General features: G+C 40.9%; 3 protein-coding genes across 16 annotated transcripts in view; 1 reads left to right on the top strand and 2 right to left on the bottom strand.

Annotated features, from left to right (window-relative positions):
• STYK1 (serine/threonine/tyrosine kinase 1) overlaps nucleotides 1-5,732 on the bottom strand; it is a 24,357-nt gene extending 18,625 nt beyond the window's left edge. The window contains exon 1 of one of the 7 annotated variants that reach the window (XM_035545723.2): nucleotides 5,607-5,732. The gene's annotated coding sequence lies outside the window, so the exon portion shown is untranslated. The other 6 variants (XM_035545720.2, XM_035545722.2, XM_035545721.2 and 3 more) reach the window with 6 other exon arrangements.
• SYCE3 (synaptonemal complex central element protein 3) lies at nucleotides 5,285-12,695 on the top strand. Of its 8 annotated transcripts, none has more exons than XM_035545727.2 (5): nucleotides 5,285-5,419; nucleotides 6,562-6,683; nucleotides 6,828-6,936; nucleotides 7,981-8,127; nucleotides 8,377-12,695. In XM_035545727.2, exons 3-5 carry the CDS (start codon nucleotides 6,828-6,830, stop codon nucleotides 8,466-8,468), a joined length of 348 nt encoding a protein of 115 aa, XP_035401620.1. In that variant the 5' UTR covers nucleotides 5,285-5,419; nucleotides 6,562-6,683; the 3' UTR covers nucleotides 8,469-12,695. The 8 variants fall into 8 exon arrangements, with proteins under 8 accessions (XP_035401620.1, XP_035401625.1, XP_035401622.1 ...); XM_035545729.2 differs by lacking the exon at nucleotides 5,285-5,419 and adding an exon at nucleotides 5,592-5,609; XM_035545726.2 differs by lacking the exon at nucleotides 5,285-5,419 and adding an exon at nucleotides 5,605-5,735.
• The window catches only part of YBX3 (Y-box binding protein 3), a 19,251-nt gene continuing 18,368 nt past the window's right edge, over nucleotides 12,449-13,331 (bottom strand). Inside the window, exon 9 of the mRNA XM_035545725.1 lies at nucleotides 12,449-12,965. The gene's annotated coding sequence lies outside the window, so the exon portion shown is untranslated. The remainder of the gene's footprint in view (nucleotides 12,966-13,331) is intronic.

Here is a 13,331-nt window from a genome sequence, read left to right on the forward strand (position 1 = left end):
CAGCTGTATTTCTTATGACTAAGTTCCTCCTCACTGATTTTCCTGCCCCTGACCTGCCCAGATTCAGTTCTTCACTCCTCGAGGTTTTCTCGGCCGTCTCCCCAGGGATATCGCACGAGCTTAAGTCCAACACGCAAGCTGACAGGTAGGCACACACTCGTAAAACGGGTCTGCCTGGCTTGCACACACCAGCTGCTCACCCACTGATGACAGACACAGGCAAGGCAAAGACTCCTTGGGCGGGGGCCTTCGAGCATAATGCGAAGGGCAGGCAAGCACCCATCAAGAAGGACGGGCTAACATAACAAGCGGAAACTGCACACTTCAGACTAATGGCTCACGTTTAGAAATAAAATGGGTTCTCAGAACAGAACATTTGGACAACCCCCCTAAAAAATTCCACATGCTGTAAAAGCTTTCTAGCAGGAACACAACCTGGCAGAGAACATGAAAATGAACAAAGGGAGAAAAGATTAATAATACTCAAACAGATAGCTGCAAGGCAAGCTTTTTTCACATTCAGGCTTGCTCCTTGTATCCCTCCTGCTCAGGCTGTCCATGCATTCTGCCAGCATTTTCCATCTCTGCTGCTTAGCTCTTCCCTTTCCCTTTCCTCTCAGTAGCCCAGCTTGGAGCTTCCCACACAATCCTGACGATGACTCCCACTTACAAAGCCCCTTCAAAATCCATCCTAATCTCCCCAATAAGTCCTCTAAATATTTTAGAACACATCCCTGCAACCTCGTCTTGTTACCATGCCCATGAAGTCACTGTTCAGCTCTGTTAGTGCCCTCAGTCCCGAGCAGCCATGTGGTGTATTCTTCATTGCATTTCAGTTCCTTAGCATTTCTGCCCTGGGGACTTTCTTCCCAACCAACCAGTGTATTTGAATCCCAGCTGCTGGGCTGTAGGCTCCCCCTATCAGCTCAAAGACTGCCCTCAGCTATCACCAAAACATCTGGTGTTTCAGATTCCTGACTCCTGATTATATGAGCCTGTAGAAGATTATTTGCTTATCTACTTCACACAAGTGGGAGGCAGTTGTATTACATGAGGAAACAACATGAGACCTACCATTGAGAGACAAAGTTCATTGCACAGTCATTACGCTCTACTGGTGGCTTTGGAAAAGTAAAAAATCATATGATCTCTGACAACTGTTTCAGAAAATCTGATTTATTCCTATTAACACTTTGGTGCTGTGTACATTCATTTTGGGAAGTTTTTAGCTGTGGTAGAGGCAATAGCTTTAGATACTGAAACACAATAGTTAATTTATCCATAGGAGCGACTGCATATCCATGTATCTGTACAGCAGTACCTCCCAAACTTCTCTCTGGGATTATTGTTACACCTGGCATTTACTTTCTAGGTGTACAGAATGGTTAAACTCAGGAGTGGATCTCTTTATGGCTTGATCTCTACAGAGCCTGGCAGAAGTGAGCAAAATAATACTAGTGAAATAGTCACGTCATGTGGACTTCTGTACCCCGAGAAACCAGCAGAGACATCCTCTAGACTGAAAATTTTCTTGAGTTACAAAGATCACTACAGCTGCAGACTGTAGGGTCAGGCTCTGGTTTCTGTTTTCCTCCTATTCTGGTGCTACCTTGCTTTGACTGTTAGCAGTATTTTCTCCATGAAGAAGTAAAAGATCTGAGGATCTATACCTCACTCCTCATTAAGAAGTGGCTACATTGCAAAGGATAGTTCCTCATTTAAATGTGCTCACTACTGAAATGCGTTGCTTTCCACAGGCACTTTCCCTAAGGGCAGCTGGGGGAACCTATTCAAATATAATGTTAAATATAAATAAAATATAATAACTGATAGTCTTTCTCCGTTTGCTCCTTCTTTCACAGTTTCTACAGCCCACACCTGTAGAAATAAAGAGTAGGAAAGGCATGGGGTTAATATTCAAGGTATGCATATGCAAAAGCAGCAACCCCTGTTGCTTTTAGTTTCCCCAGTCAATCTTTCTGCTGGGATCCCAGTCAGACTGGTTGGAGAAGATGTTTTAACAGTTCAGAGTTCAGACTTTAAACTACAGTCTTCCTCACAGATCATAACCCCCTCCCCCTGTTTGGTTAAGGGACAGCAGTCATTTATTGTCCTGTGAAAAGCAAACTTCTGCTACAAGTCTTCTATTGTGTGCACATCCACAAAGAAAACATTGCCTGTTTAAATGTCCTTCTGTTTTTTTCCCTTATGCAATTTTTTCCTTATGTATGATTAGGTGCACTGAAAGATGATGGACTGTCAGTCTTGCTAACAAAAACGTCCTCTTTACCACGTGCAGCAACCATGCAAACCACACACAACTGCTAAGTAACCTCAACAAAATGCTTCTGAGACTGAGTGGCAACGCAGCCACAAACCATTCAGTCTCTGTCCTATGTGATGAGACTGTTAAGCAGGCTGCTAATTTTGTAGTTCAACTTCCAGAAAGTCAGCAAACTCCAAGAAACTGTCACTGGTCCAGGAAGTAAGCTTCACATGAAGGGATCCTCTTGTTTAATCTTGCTGTGGTATCTACATTTTTTTCTGCAGTAACTTAGAGGCAGTAAGTTTTCTGACGTTTACTTTCACATCCTACTGTAAGATTTGAAAACCATGCCCATAGATGATGGACCATGACTGATCTTTTGGTCAACCGAAGCCCACAGAGGTTGAAAGGCTTAGCACCTCTTCCTTTGGTTCTACAAGCTAGCCATTCACCCCTGAGCAGGGTAAGAATCCCTGAGCAGGGTAAGAAGAGATGATCTAGAAGTGAAAGAAACATTCCCATCATTATCCCAAGTCACTTCTGCCTCAGGAGCTCTGCCTCTCATGATGACAAGATATTCTGACTTGAGAACAATTCATTTGCCTCAATTCTTCTTGAAAATGGTGTGATTTTCAATTCACCCCTACTGCTTTTGTTATTTAAAATTTCCATAAGAATGAAGACTAGGAGGAGCTGCATTACATGAAGAAAAATGAGGAGAAAAAAAAAGAGCTCTTCCATATAAAAACTAAATGACCGAAGGATTAATCCTCATCAGCCAGTTGAAGTTCCAGTAGTTTGTCAGCACTTACACTATTTAGGGTGAGGCACATCTAATAGTAATCTTTTCCACCCACTCTCCAGCCAAACTAGACCGTACCTTTCCCAACTCTCTTCATGAATCTAAATGGAAATTTCCTTTGCAGTTTTACAGTCTCTGCCTTGGTGGTCAGCCCTCCCTACTCAAACCAGATGCTCAGGAAAGACCCTGAAGGATGGTTAGATGCTCTAAGTACATAAGCTCAGTAGGTTACACTAGTTTTCCCCTTTGGCTTCTTTGGCAGATTTTCCAGGCCCAGAGGCTTGGATTCATTTGACAGAGATGAAAAACTAAGTTAGGAGCATAGCTGCCACAGATTCTCTGTTATAGTTAATACAAGGTCATAGGCACTTCTGTAAAGCAGGTCAAGCACTAAAATCCTCTCTCCCTACATGACAGGTATAAAGGGTAGCCTAGCTCCTAATTCACATCTTTGTCAAATGACAGAAGTTAGATAACATGCATCTGAGCTAGATTCTCTTGTTTTCCTCTTCTTCAAATAAATAATTTCCCAGAGCGAGAGCTCATTGGGATCCCCAAATCAGTAGTTATCAATTGATGAACTGTTAGACTGGAAGTTAGGTGCAGCACATACCATTTGCATTCCCTTCAGCTTTGTGTAGTTTCTTGGTGCTCCTGACCTTAGCAACTAACATCCTGAGCACAATAGGCATGCACATTCTTCAGTTACTTTTACCTTTTCTCTTTCAGCTTCTTATGTTCTTTCTGCTAGATATACACATTTTCCACCTAAGTTCCATTTCTTTTGCCACTGCATTTTCACATTGTTCACATTTCCAAGTGAGAATACAACAGCTCCTCTTGGCAAAACTTGGAAGCTGTTGAACAGAGGTATAATAGCCTAAAACACCCAGTCTAACTATTGAATAAATTGCATCACTTCACACAAAAAGAAGCAGAGAAGCCGGCTCTTCCCTGGCAAGGATGCCAATAGAGACCTCACAAGAACTAAAAAGTATGTATATCACAAAAGTTCACTCAATGTAACACTGTTACATAAAAGTATGTTTGTTTCCATTTAATAACACCTTTTTTAACCTGTAATTCACCCTCTACCATATCGCTGTGTCCTAAAGGACAGCCAAGAAGAATGACAAACCAAGGTATGTTGAAAAAATACTGTTCCTGTCTGCCAGTGACACTGGAAATGGATTTTAGCCCGTTTATTATTATGCACTAGCAATGTACCTATTACTAAACTATTGGAATTACGTGCGTACATTAATTATTGTATAAATAGACGATGTTTGCTGCCCAGATTTTCATGGAGTAAGGAAGCACTATATTAAAAAGCAACACCAGAGCTTGCTAACCACAGACAAACACACACATACACAGCAGGAGGCAGCATCTGGGAGGCAGCTTAGTAGCACAGAATTCAGGAGCTGAGGTTACCAAACACTGAAATGCCTGTGCCACCTCAAACCAGGGGGCCGTCAGCCCAGCACTGTTCCTCAGACAGCCAGCAGTGTGAGGGAAACCAAAGACCATAACAACATAAAATGACATTTCTCACAACACCTTCCCTTGCCTCCAGCCACCTTTGGTATAAGCATTTATTTAGCCAGATACGGCCTTTTCTTGCATATGCCTTGAAGGATTTTGCCCAACTGCCTTCAAACCCCTGCAAACTTTTAGCAACACAGTGCTCCGTGACAAATTCCTCAGCTTCCGTGAAAAGTGTTATGCCTCTTTTTGTTTGTATTGAAGATGGACTCCAGCCTTCAAACCAGCTGCTTACTGTGCTCAGCTGGCAGTGAAAGAAACGGTGATAGCAAGAGACGAATAAAAGTTTTGTGCACAATGAAAGCGTTAATATACTTAAAACACTTAAAAACGGGACGAAGCTCGTGGTTGTGCAGATAAAAAAGTAAAAGGCAGCCCAGACAGCTGAAGGTCTGTACGCTGCTCTGGTCTGTGCCACGATTTGGGGTGCGAGCCGTTCAAAGGGACCCGACTCTCTGCCCCCTATACACCACCTAAGGACTGTTACCTACAAACTCCTGACAGACTCCGTGTCGTGTCTCAGTAACCGGAATACTTCTAGCCCTGCAAACACTTACTCCATTATTGTTATTATCTGAAGACAAAGACCAGGGAGACGGGCAGACTTTCCTGCAGGAGGCCAAGCAGACGCCTTGAACAAGCGTTCAGCCCCTGGCCTCGGGGCACGGCTCCGGGGCTGCCCTCGGACCTGCCACGCCGGCCCCCTGCAACCAGCCCCGCAGGAGCCCACGGCCCCCAGGAGGCCGGGGCCGGGCGGCAGCAGGGAAGGGGGGGGTTACCTCCTGCCTTCCGGCCTCCGGGGAAGGGTAACTACGTTTGGCGGCGGGGCTCCGGCTCTGCCGCGGACCGTGGCCGCTCTGGCAGGAGGGGCAGACGTGCGGGGCGTCTCGCGCCAACCGCCCACCCCAAAAAAAGCCGTGTCCTTCCCCGCCCTTTCCCTCGGCCGCCTACCTCCCCGCCGCAGCGCTCGTTTCCGTGAACCACAAAATTTACCGGGTGGCTCAGCCCGGGGGCGCCGCAGCCGCGAGCGGGCGGGCGGGGAGGACGGAACGGCATTTTCTCGTGTCCCGTTGCCGCCCGCCCCTGTCGCGCGGGCCCCGCTGGCGGTGGGGAGCGGGGAGGGTGAGGCCGTCCGCGGCCGCCGGGGCGAGGCGGGGTCGGCGGCTCCGTGAGGGGCTGCGGGGGGCCCCGAGCTGCGGGGATGGGGCCGCGGCTGCACGGTGGCACGGCGGGGGGCGAATGGGCGGTTTGGTGCCAGACTGCGGGGTTCTGGGCAGCTGGTAAAGCTGGGGGTGCGCTGAGAGCCTTCACCGCGAAGCGTCCTCGTGAGGCTCGGTGTTCCGTTAAAACGCTTTAAGCCCCTGGTAACTCAGTGCGTTTCTTCCACATAACGTCAATCCACAATTAAAAAAAAAAAAAAAAAAAAAAGGGATACCCCCTAATTGCGTTAGACAAATTATGTGTTTTTGTTTGTTTGTTTTTTTGTTCTGACAAAACCTATGCCTGCTGCGTGGCATGTCTCAGTGCGGCAGTGAAGCTCTTCCCTCCATAGTTCCACCCCATCCATCTGTGGCTTTCAGAAAAGGAAATCAAAGGCCAGGCTGTATGTCCCGTTTTTGGTTAACACCAATGCTCTGAAACTTAATTTCTGAAACTGGGTCTCTCTGGTTTTGCCCCTAAACTTTTTTGCTTCCTGAAAATTTACATCCTACAAGTTAAGCTGAGGTTGCTTCCTGCAACTTAGCTGCTTATATGGTACAGAATTTACTATATGCAGTTATCTGGCTTGAGAAACACATGTGAAATGCTCAATATAAATGGAGATTTCACAATACATTGGAAAATTAGGTCAGAATATCTGGGGGAGATATTCTGAAGACAACTGTAACGGGAAAATAGATAAAATTTTCTAATGATCTCTTTGACACAGTAATCTTTGTTATTACAGATACCAAAATCTTTACCTCACACAAATACAGCATATTTCAGTGTAATTCTTTCGACTTAAGCTGATTTTAAAATGGATTGAAGGAAGCATGTGACATACAGTTGATAACCAGTAACTTCCAGGTCAGATTCTTAATGAATTAACATGTAAACTGAGAAACTTACACATTTTTTATTAATTTTTATTCCAATATTGTCTTCCCTCAACTGTTAAAATCAACTCACCTCAAAGTAAAATAAAGTATGAAATACTTGCTTTCCTTGCAGATGGCCAGATCAGAACCTCAGGACAGAAATTATGATAATGTGGTAAAGATGGTAGAGGACCTGAACAGAGACTTAGAGAAACTTCTGGAGGAAATGGAAAAAATGACAGGTAAAGGTCTTTATTAAGAACAATATGGATTTGTCTACTAGAGTGAAGACATTGAAGATTTATTATTTATATTTATTGCTGTGAACTTCCTCATGTGATAGAAATGTAGTTGGAAAAAAAATTGCCATCAGCAAATGCCCTAACGTTCTTAATTGAGAGAAAAAGAGTGCAAATAATCTAATTGGGCGTTAACACTAAGATGATGCTTAGTTCAGAGTAGTGGCTGAAAGCAGAAATATTATTAAGACATTTAATTTACAATGATTAAAACATAGATAAAAACATAAAATGAAAATTTAATTTTAAAAAATGGTGGAGTACACGGTAACTCTCCAGTCAATGCATGACAATTACCCTGTTGGAAGACTCTTTGCAAATTTAATCATAGTCCCTTATGTATGGAGCGGACTGCATATTCCTCTTCATATTCTGCAACAATTCTATCAGAAACTGTACAGCTAACACAAACAGATGGAAATTGATAATTAGACTATTTGTAATTAATGATGATTTAGGAATGTTGTTGAGAAAACTAGTCAATTTATGGTAAAATAAAAGGGAAAGTATGAAATTCAAGAACTGATCTAATTAGGTTGTTCTTAATCGTTTTTCCATCTCCACGCTGTGATCTTTGGCTTTACTTTTCCTCACCTAACATGAGCCTCCTAACTGTTACTGGTCTGGAGCTAGAATTCTTGGGTTTCATTCATTCATTTTAAAAAAGTCCATTACACCTTTTTTAATTACCCTTTTTGTTGTAAACGTTAGGTAAAAGTGTCCATCTCCTTTTTGTACTTTACATCTGTATACTTCCATTCTGAAGTATTTTGAGACATTTATAAAAAAGTAACACCAAACATATATATATTTTTTAATTTTGAGCATTACTGTGAGCAGCTTCTGCTATTTTATTACAGGCCTTCTCTGACATAAAATCTGATCTGATAATAATTAATGTCCTTTATTCTTTTATTGAATCAGCCACTGCTTTTTTTTTTTTTTTTTAGCAAAATTCCTGTCTTGGTAATATCTTTTGGTTTAAAGTGCAGGCAACCTGGATGGCATATGACATGGTAGTAATGCGTACCAACCCAGACCTGGCCAATTCCATGAGGCGTCTGGAAGATGCCTTCCTGAATTGCAAAGAAGAGATGGAGAAAAGATGGCAAGAGGTGCTAAGGGAATCTAAAGGTGAAGAGCAAAAATAGGAATAAATTAGTCATGCTGTCAGAGCTACATCCCTTGGAAAATCTCTCCAGTCTTTTTTTTTTCCAGCCATGGAGGTTTCACAAACACCATGGAAAATGGATTGCCATTCATTTTACTAAGAAATACTTATGTGTATGCATTTATGGAAATATTTTGATGAGTATACATACATGTATTAATATTGTTGAATATACAAGGTAACAATGTGTCTATTTTTACTGCATTCATCAGCCATCCTTGTAGTGTATGTGCATATACAACTTCCTGGAAGATCACACTCACTTCATAGTCAATACGTACACATGGAAGAGTTTGACCTCTGAACAAATGTGTTGGAGCGAGAAAGATTGTGTACAACGGACAACTGCATTGCACCAGCATATACCTATCAAGGAAAACTGAAGAATTACTTTTTTTTTTCCCCAAATGAAAAACTCTAGATGTGCAGATTGATCAGGTTAGTTTGATGTGGGATTGCCTAATAGGTGTTCAGTGACAATGTTATTGTTAGATAGCTCACCTGTTTCGTTTCCTTGGATTTTTAACCATTTGTTTGGACTGGTTATCCCAGAAAGATTGTTTCTTTCAAACTTTCTGAAGGTAACATGTCTTATTTAAGAAAAAAATGTTTACAATTATAGACCGTAGTTTTTGTGGTATGGTTTGTGAGATTGCTGCAAATACCAAATTAACATTATTACAAAACATGCTTTTCTCCATATGTTCCTACTGTGGGATATTAAAAAAGAATAGAAAAAGAAATTTATTTTGTTGTCAAGGTGTGGATTAAGAGCATCACCTCATGGCTTGTAGTTACTGCATAAATGAGTATTTCACCTGAGCTGGAAGTCAACGTAAGCTTTGAGAAATAATTCCCATTTCATTAAAATGCAGTTTAGCAATGGTAGCTGGCATTTCTAGAGGCATAAATGGTAAAGAATATTAACTTTGAACTATATTCTTGACTTTTGCTCCAGCAGATAGGTCTTCATTCCTGCCAAGGTAGGGCAAAACAGCAGAACAGCATGATGAATCTTGCGCTTTGATTAATCCTTGGAAGATTTTCATGGCATGTTGTCACTTTGGTACCTTTGACAGCATTGGCATTGTTACAGCATTGGCATTGTTCTTTAATGCTGCATTAAAAACTATTTTTTTGAAGAGGCATTGTCTTTAACAACTTATGTAGAAACTTACCAAATTTTGTGTGACCTTTTGGCTACCAAGTGCTAAGTATAGATTGACTACAGGTTTCCAGAAAGCTCAGTTTTCATGTAGACACTTGACGAAGTGGCCAGCGTTTAAAAGAAAACAAGAAGCAAAAACAAAGGCAATAAAACTTTTTTTTTAATCCAGCAGTCCTGAGAGAATACTGCTCAAAACCACCACTTCTGGGAAAAAACAAAATATGGCTTTTATTCATTAAAATGTCCTCTGTGATATTGATACCCGTGGCCCTCTCCTGACCTATCATTATGTAATGTTGAATCTTACAGTAAGTAAGTCTTTCTGAATACTTTATTTCTCCAGTACAAATAGACACAGCCAGGGAGCATAACTGTCAGGAGAGAAAGCATCTAGTATGATTTTTTTTTCCTAGCCCTGAAGTCTCATCATTTTACAGCTTTCCCACTCTTGGATTTTTTTTTTCTGTATAACTGCAGAGGTAGGGATTATAGCAACAGAAACCATTAAGCACACCTTAAATTTTTTCTCACCAGGAAGCAGAGAGATGATAGCACACCAATACAGTCTTAAGGACAGATGCTCATGCTAAGGTACTAGGTCACCCCTCTGTGAGTGAACTGAGTTCACAGGACAGGTTTGTGAATACCTATGAAAATTTTTTGTCTGTACTATCCTTTTTCTTACTCTTGAAAGTTTTTAAACTAGTTTTTTAAACTAGTAACCACGTGCCCAACAAATGCTTAACTACGATGAGCAGTAGGGACAAAAGTTAGGAAGAAAACCAAAGGTTGCAGGTAGGGACTACAGCACATACTTAGCTTAGAGAATCTGGCTGGATAAATAGACTAGGACTGCTGCCTTGTCCCTAAGCTTTTCTTCCCAAGTACATAACTGGAGGAGTCAGGGATATACACCAGAGTAGGAACAGTTCATACTGCTTGTAATACAATACAGCAAGATGACTTTTTTTTACTTCTAAAAATAACTTACAGTTTTTTTTGATTGATAATCATCTTGTGGAAATTGACAGTTCTGTTGTATGCATCTACCACATTCTAGCCCACCTAGATACTTACGACTTGCCACAGAAGCCACATCAAAGTATGGATTTTTCTGTGACAGGGGTGCACAATACAAATTTTGTTTACAGAAGTAGAAAGTACATGGATCAACATCCCCATCTAGCGTTCACAACTTAAACTGTAACAGTAATTATGACTGCTAGGTTGACATCTTCTAACCATCCAGTAGGAAGATTTTTGTAATGGAAATTATAAGTAGCAGTTTAGTTTTATGCTCACTCTCAGTGAACTCCACTGATGTGACTTCAGCCTGTGCAGCAGTTATCCATAGGTGATTCCTGTACTGTATTTTAAGGAAGAGCATGCTTTTTCAAACAGCCACAAAAATAAGAGAAGGGGGCACTGGTACACTGCCACTCTAAACTCAAATATAACAGTACGGAATTCTGTTTCCTCAGTTCTTAAGTTATTCTTCCCTTATCCACTTATGGTAACACTTAATAGGCACATCACAAATCAGTTCACTTTGTTTTGTTTCTAAGTTATCATTAATGCAGAGACCTGGACAGACACTGGAATAGATTCACGCTGGTTCATTTTGCATGAATGGATAGATCAAATTTAATTCCACAGCTGATAAGTGTGTGAAGCTTAGCAAGGAGGGCACAGAGTTGATCTTTAAACACTTGTTAAGGCCAGTAAGTGCTCTGATGTTTAGCACTGCCACTTTTTTTTACAGTACTCACCACAACAAAATTTATAGTCCATTGTTATGTACTTAACCTGTCTGCAGGGAAAGAGTTGGATGCCTACAAGTAACCAAGAACCAGCAAACCAAGTCATATGTTGTCTGATACAACAAGGCTGTAATGACACTATAAAATAGAATTGACAAGGCCTGGCCTGGGGGGAACTTCTCATTTCAAATGTAATGCTTCAGCTTATCAGTCCTCATCAGAACATTAGCCCACACTTCAATTAGAATGTTATTTCCTCCCATACTAGTGCTTACCAGTTCTGCTTCCCAGTTATTATAAACCCAATTCATGTTATCTTACAAAGGTTTAGGAGGCAAGTCCATGTTTTAGATGTTTTACAAAGTTGGGCTGTTTTACAGATTGATATAAGTTTAGAAATCTCAGTCCAAATCCTTGCCTTTTTCCTGAACATGGGAACTAGAGTAGATGAGGACAGAATTCACCTGCCAGGAATCTCTACTCCTTTGTCATACACATGTACAGTGTTGCTCCATACAAAGAGGGTTTACTTGAAGTGCTATTCAATAAAGATTGTGAGGATTGTATAGCTAAGTTCAGGAAGAGGTGTTTTAAGGATACAAATACACTACCCAAGGTTTGAGTAACAGCAACTGTAAGACAAACATGAAAAGTGTTGGACATGTTGGAGAATGAAGCATGCAACAAGATCGCTGAAGGAACACACCCATATTCAACAGCTGGAAGGAGACTGATAACACCCGCAAGATATCCAAACTTCATGAAGGCCAAACTTCAGGAAGGAACACAAACACATGCATTAGTACGACAGTTAAGAACTTTAAGAACTTTGCTCTTCAACACAGAAGACATACAATATTTTACTGTTTTCAATAAAAAAGTTTTTTGGGGGGGCTAATAAATTTTACTGCCACTATTCTGGAACAGAAGCTTGAATGAAGTGGCATTTATTATGTTAGCTGTCTTTTTGAGCAGATAGGGATCTCAAAGAACCTTGGATTCTACTGTTTACAGAACACAAGAGCCCTGCAAAACAGATTTGGAATGCATTAGCAGGATAATTTTCCCAATCCTCCAGACTCCTGCTGGAAGACAGTAACAGAAAAACCTAGCTATTTGAGTCACAAAATCAGAAGGCATTTTAAGTTATACAATGGAGCCATAATTTTCTGTAGAAGTTGTTTTGCATTCAAGTAGCCCTACTTAACACTGCTCATGTATCATCCACCATAGTTTTAGACAAGACACATCTTTATACATTTACGGATGTAGCCCTCATTTTCACACAAATGCTGAAGCAGTAAGATACAGTCATTCATTATTTTAAAGGAGAACATGAACAAACACTTCAATGGATTTGCTTTTTTGGTACTTGAAATCATTTTTATTTGTGAGGAACGTCACCCATGCTGCACAGTTTCAAATAGATCTTACCAAGGAAAGCGGAAATTTCTCCTCCCCATGTCCTGCAGTGAACAGGACTGGCACAGAAAAAAGAAAACTCAACACACTTGGGAGGTTTAGCACCAGCATCCAATAAAAAAGCATTTGATTTCAATTTCAGTTCTTTGGTTGGGTATTTTTCCCTTTTTTCAGTTTGATACCAAAAGAAAAACTGAAAAATTCAATACTAGCAAAACACTGAAATTCTAAAAAAGAAAAAACCCACAGTTGCTGTTGAAACTGGGGAGGTTGCTCTTTCTGAATCTCGCTCTCTTTCTCTTCATGCATCTGTCTTGCAGGCGTTCCCTGGATCTCAGCTGCTGGTATTATTTTTAAGTTCCGATGTTTCAAATCTTTGCTTTCATCATTGTTGACTATTTATTGCTTGAATATTTCTTTGGTGTTACTTTTGAGTTGTACTTTAGGACACCTGTTGAAAAGATGGATTGAAAATATATTACAGAATATGTAACTTAATTTCACTTCACTGTTGAAAAGGTGGAATGTCAGAAGGGTGAGTGTTCTGATTAACAGGATATGCTAGTCATGCTTAATCTATCTACAAACTGAAAATACAGCATTTTCCTACAGCAAAACAGCACCAATTCATTAACAGATGCTATTACTGAAGATACAGATAAAGCAAGACTTGTTTTCTCAGAGAAAGCACAGTAGACAGTTCCTTGATTCACCTACACGAGGCTCTCAGAAGTTACATGTAACTTACTAGATAGCCAGACATATGGGGATACAGCCACAACCTGAAGTACTAGAAATATACACAATCCTGTTTTAG

This window comes from Cygnus atratus, chromosome 1, assembly GCF_013377495.2.
Source record: "Cygnus atratus isolate AKBS03 ecotype Queensland, Australia chromosome 1, CAtr_DNAZoo_HiC_assembly, whole genome shotgun sequence".
Classification (NCBI taxonomy): Eukaryota; Metazoa; Chordata; class Aves; order Anseriformes; family Anatidae; genus Cygnus; species Cygnus atratus.

Bases quoted from the DNA above. Each gene is read 5' to 3' on its own strand.
- SYCE3 (XM_035545727.2), top strand. From the start codon at position 6,828: ATGGCCAGATCAGAACCTCAGGACAGAAATTATGATAATGTGGTAAAG. The intron at 6,937-7,980 runs GTAAAGGTCTTT...TTTGGTTTAAAG, and splicing joins GGAAATGGAAAAAATGACAG to TGCAGGCAACCTGGATGGCA. The intron at 8,128-8,376 runs GTGAAGAGCAAA...TGCATTCATCAG, and splicing joins GGTGCTAAGGGAATCTAAAG to CCATCCTTGTAGTGTATGTG.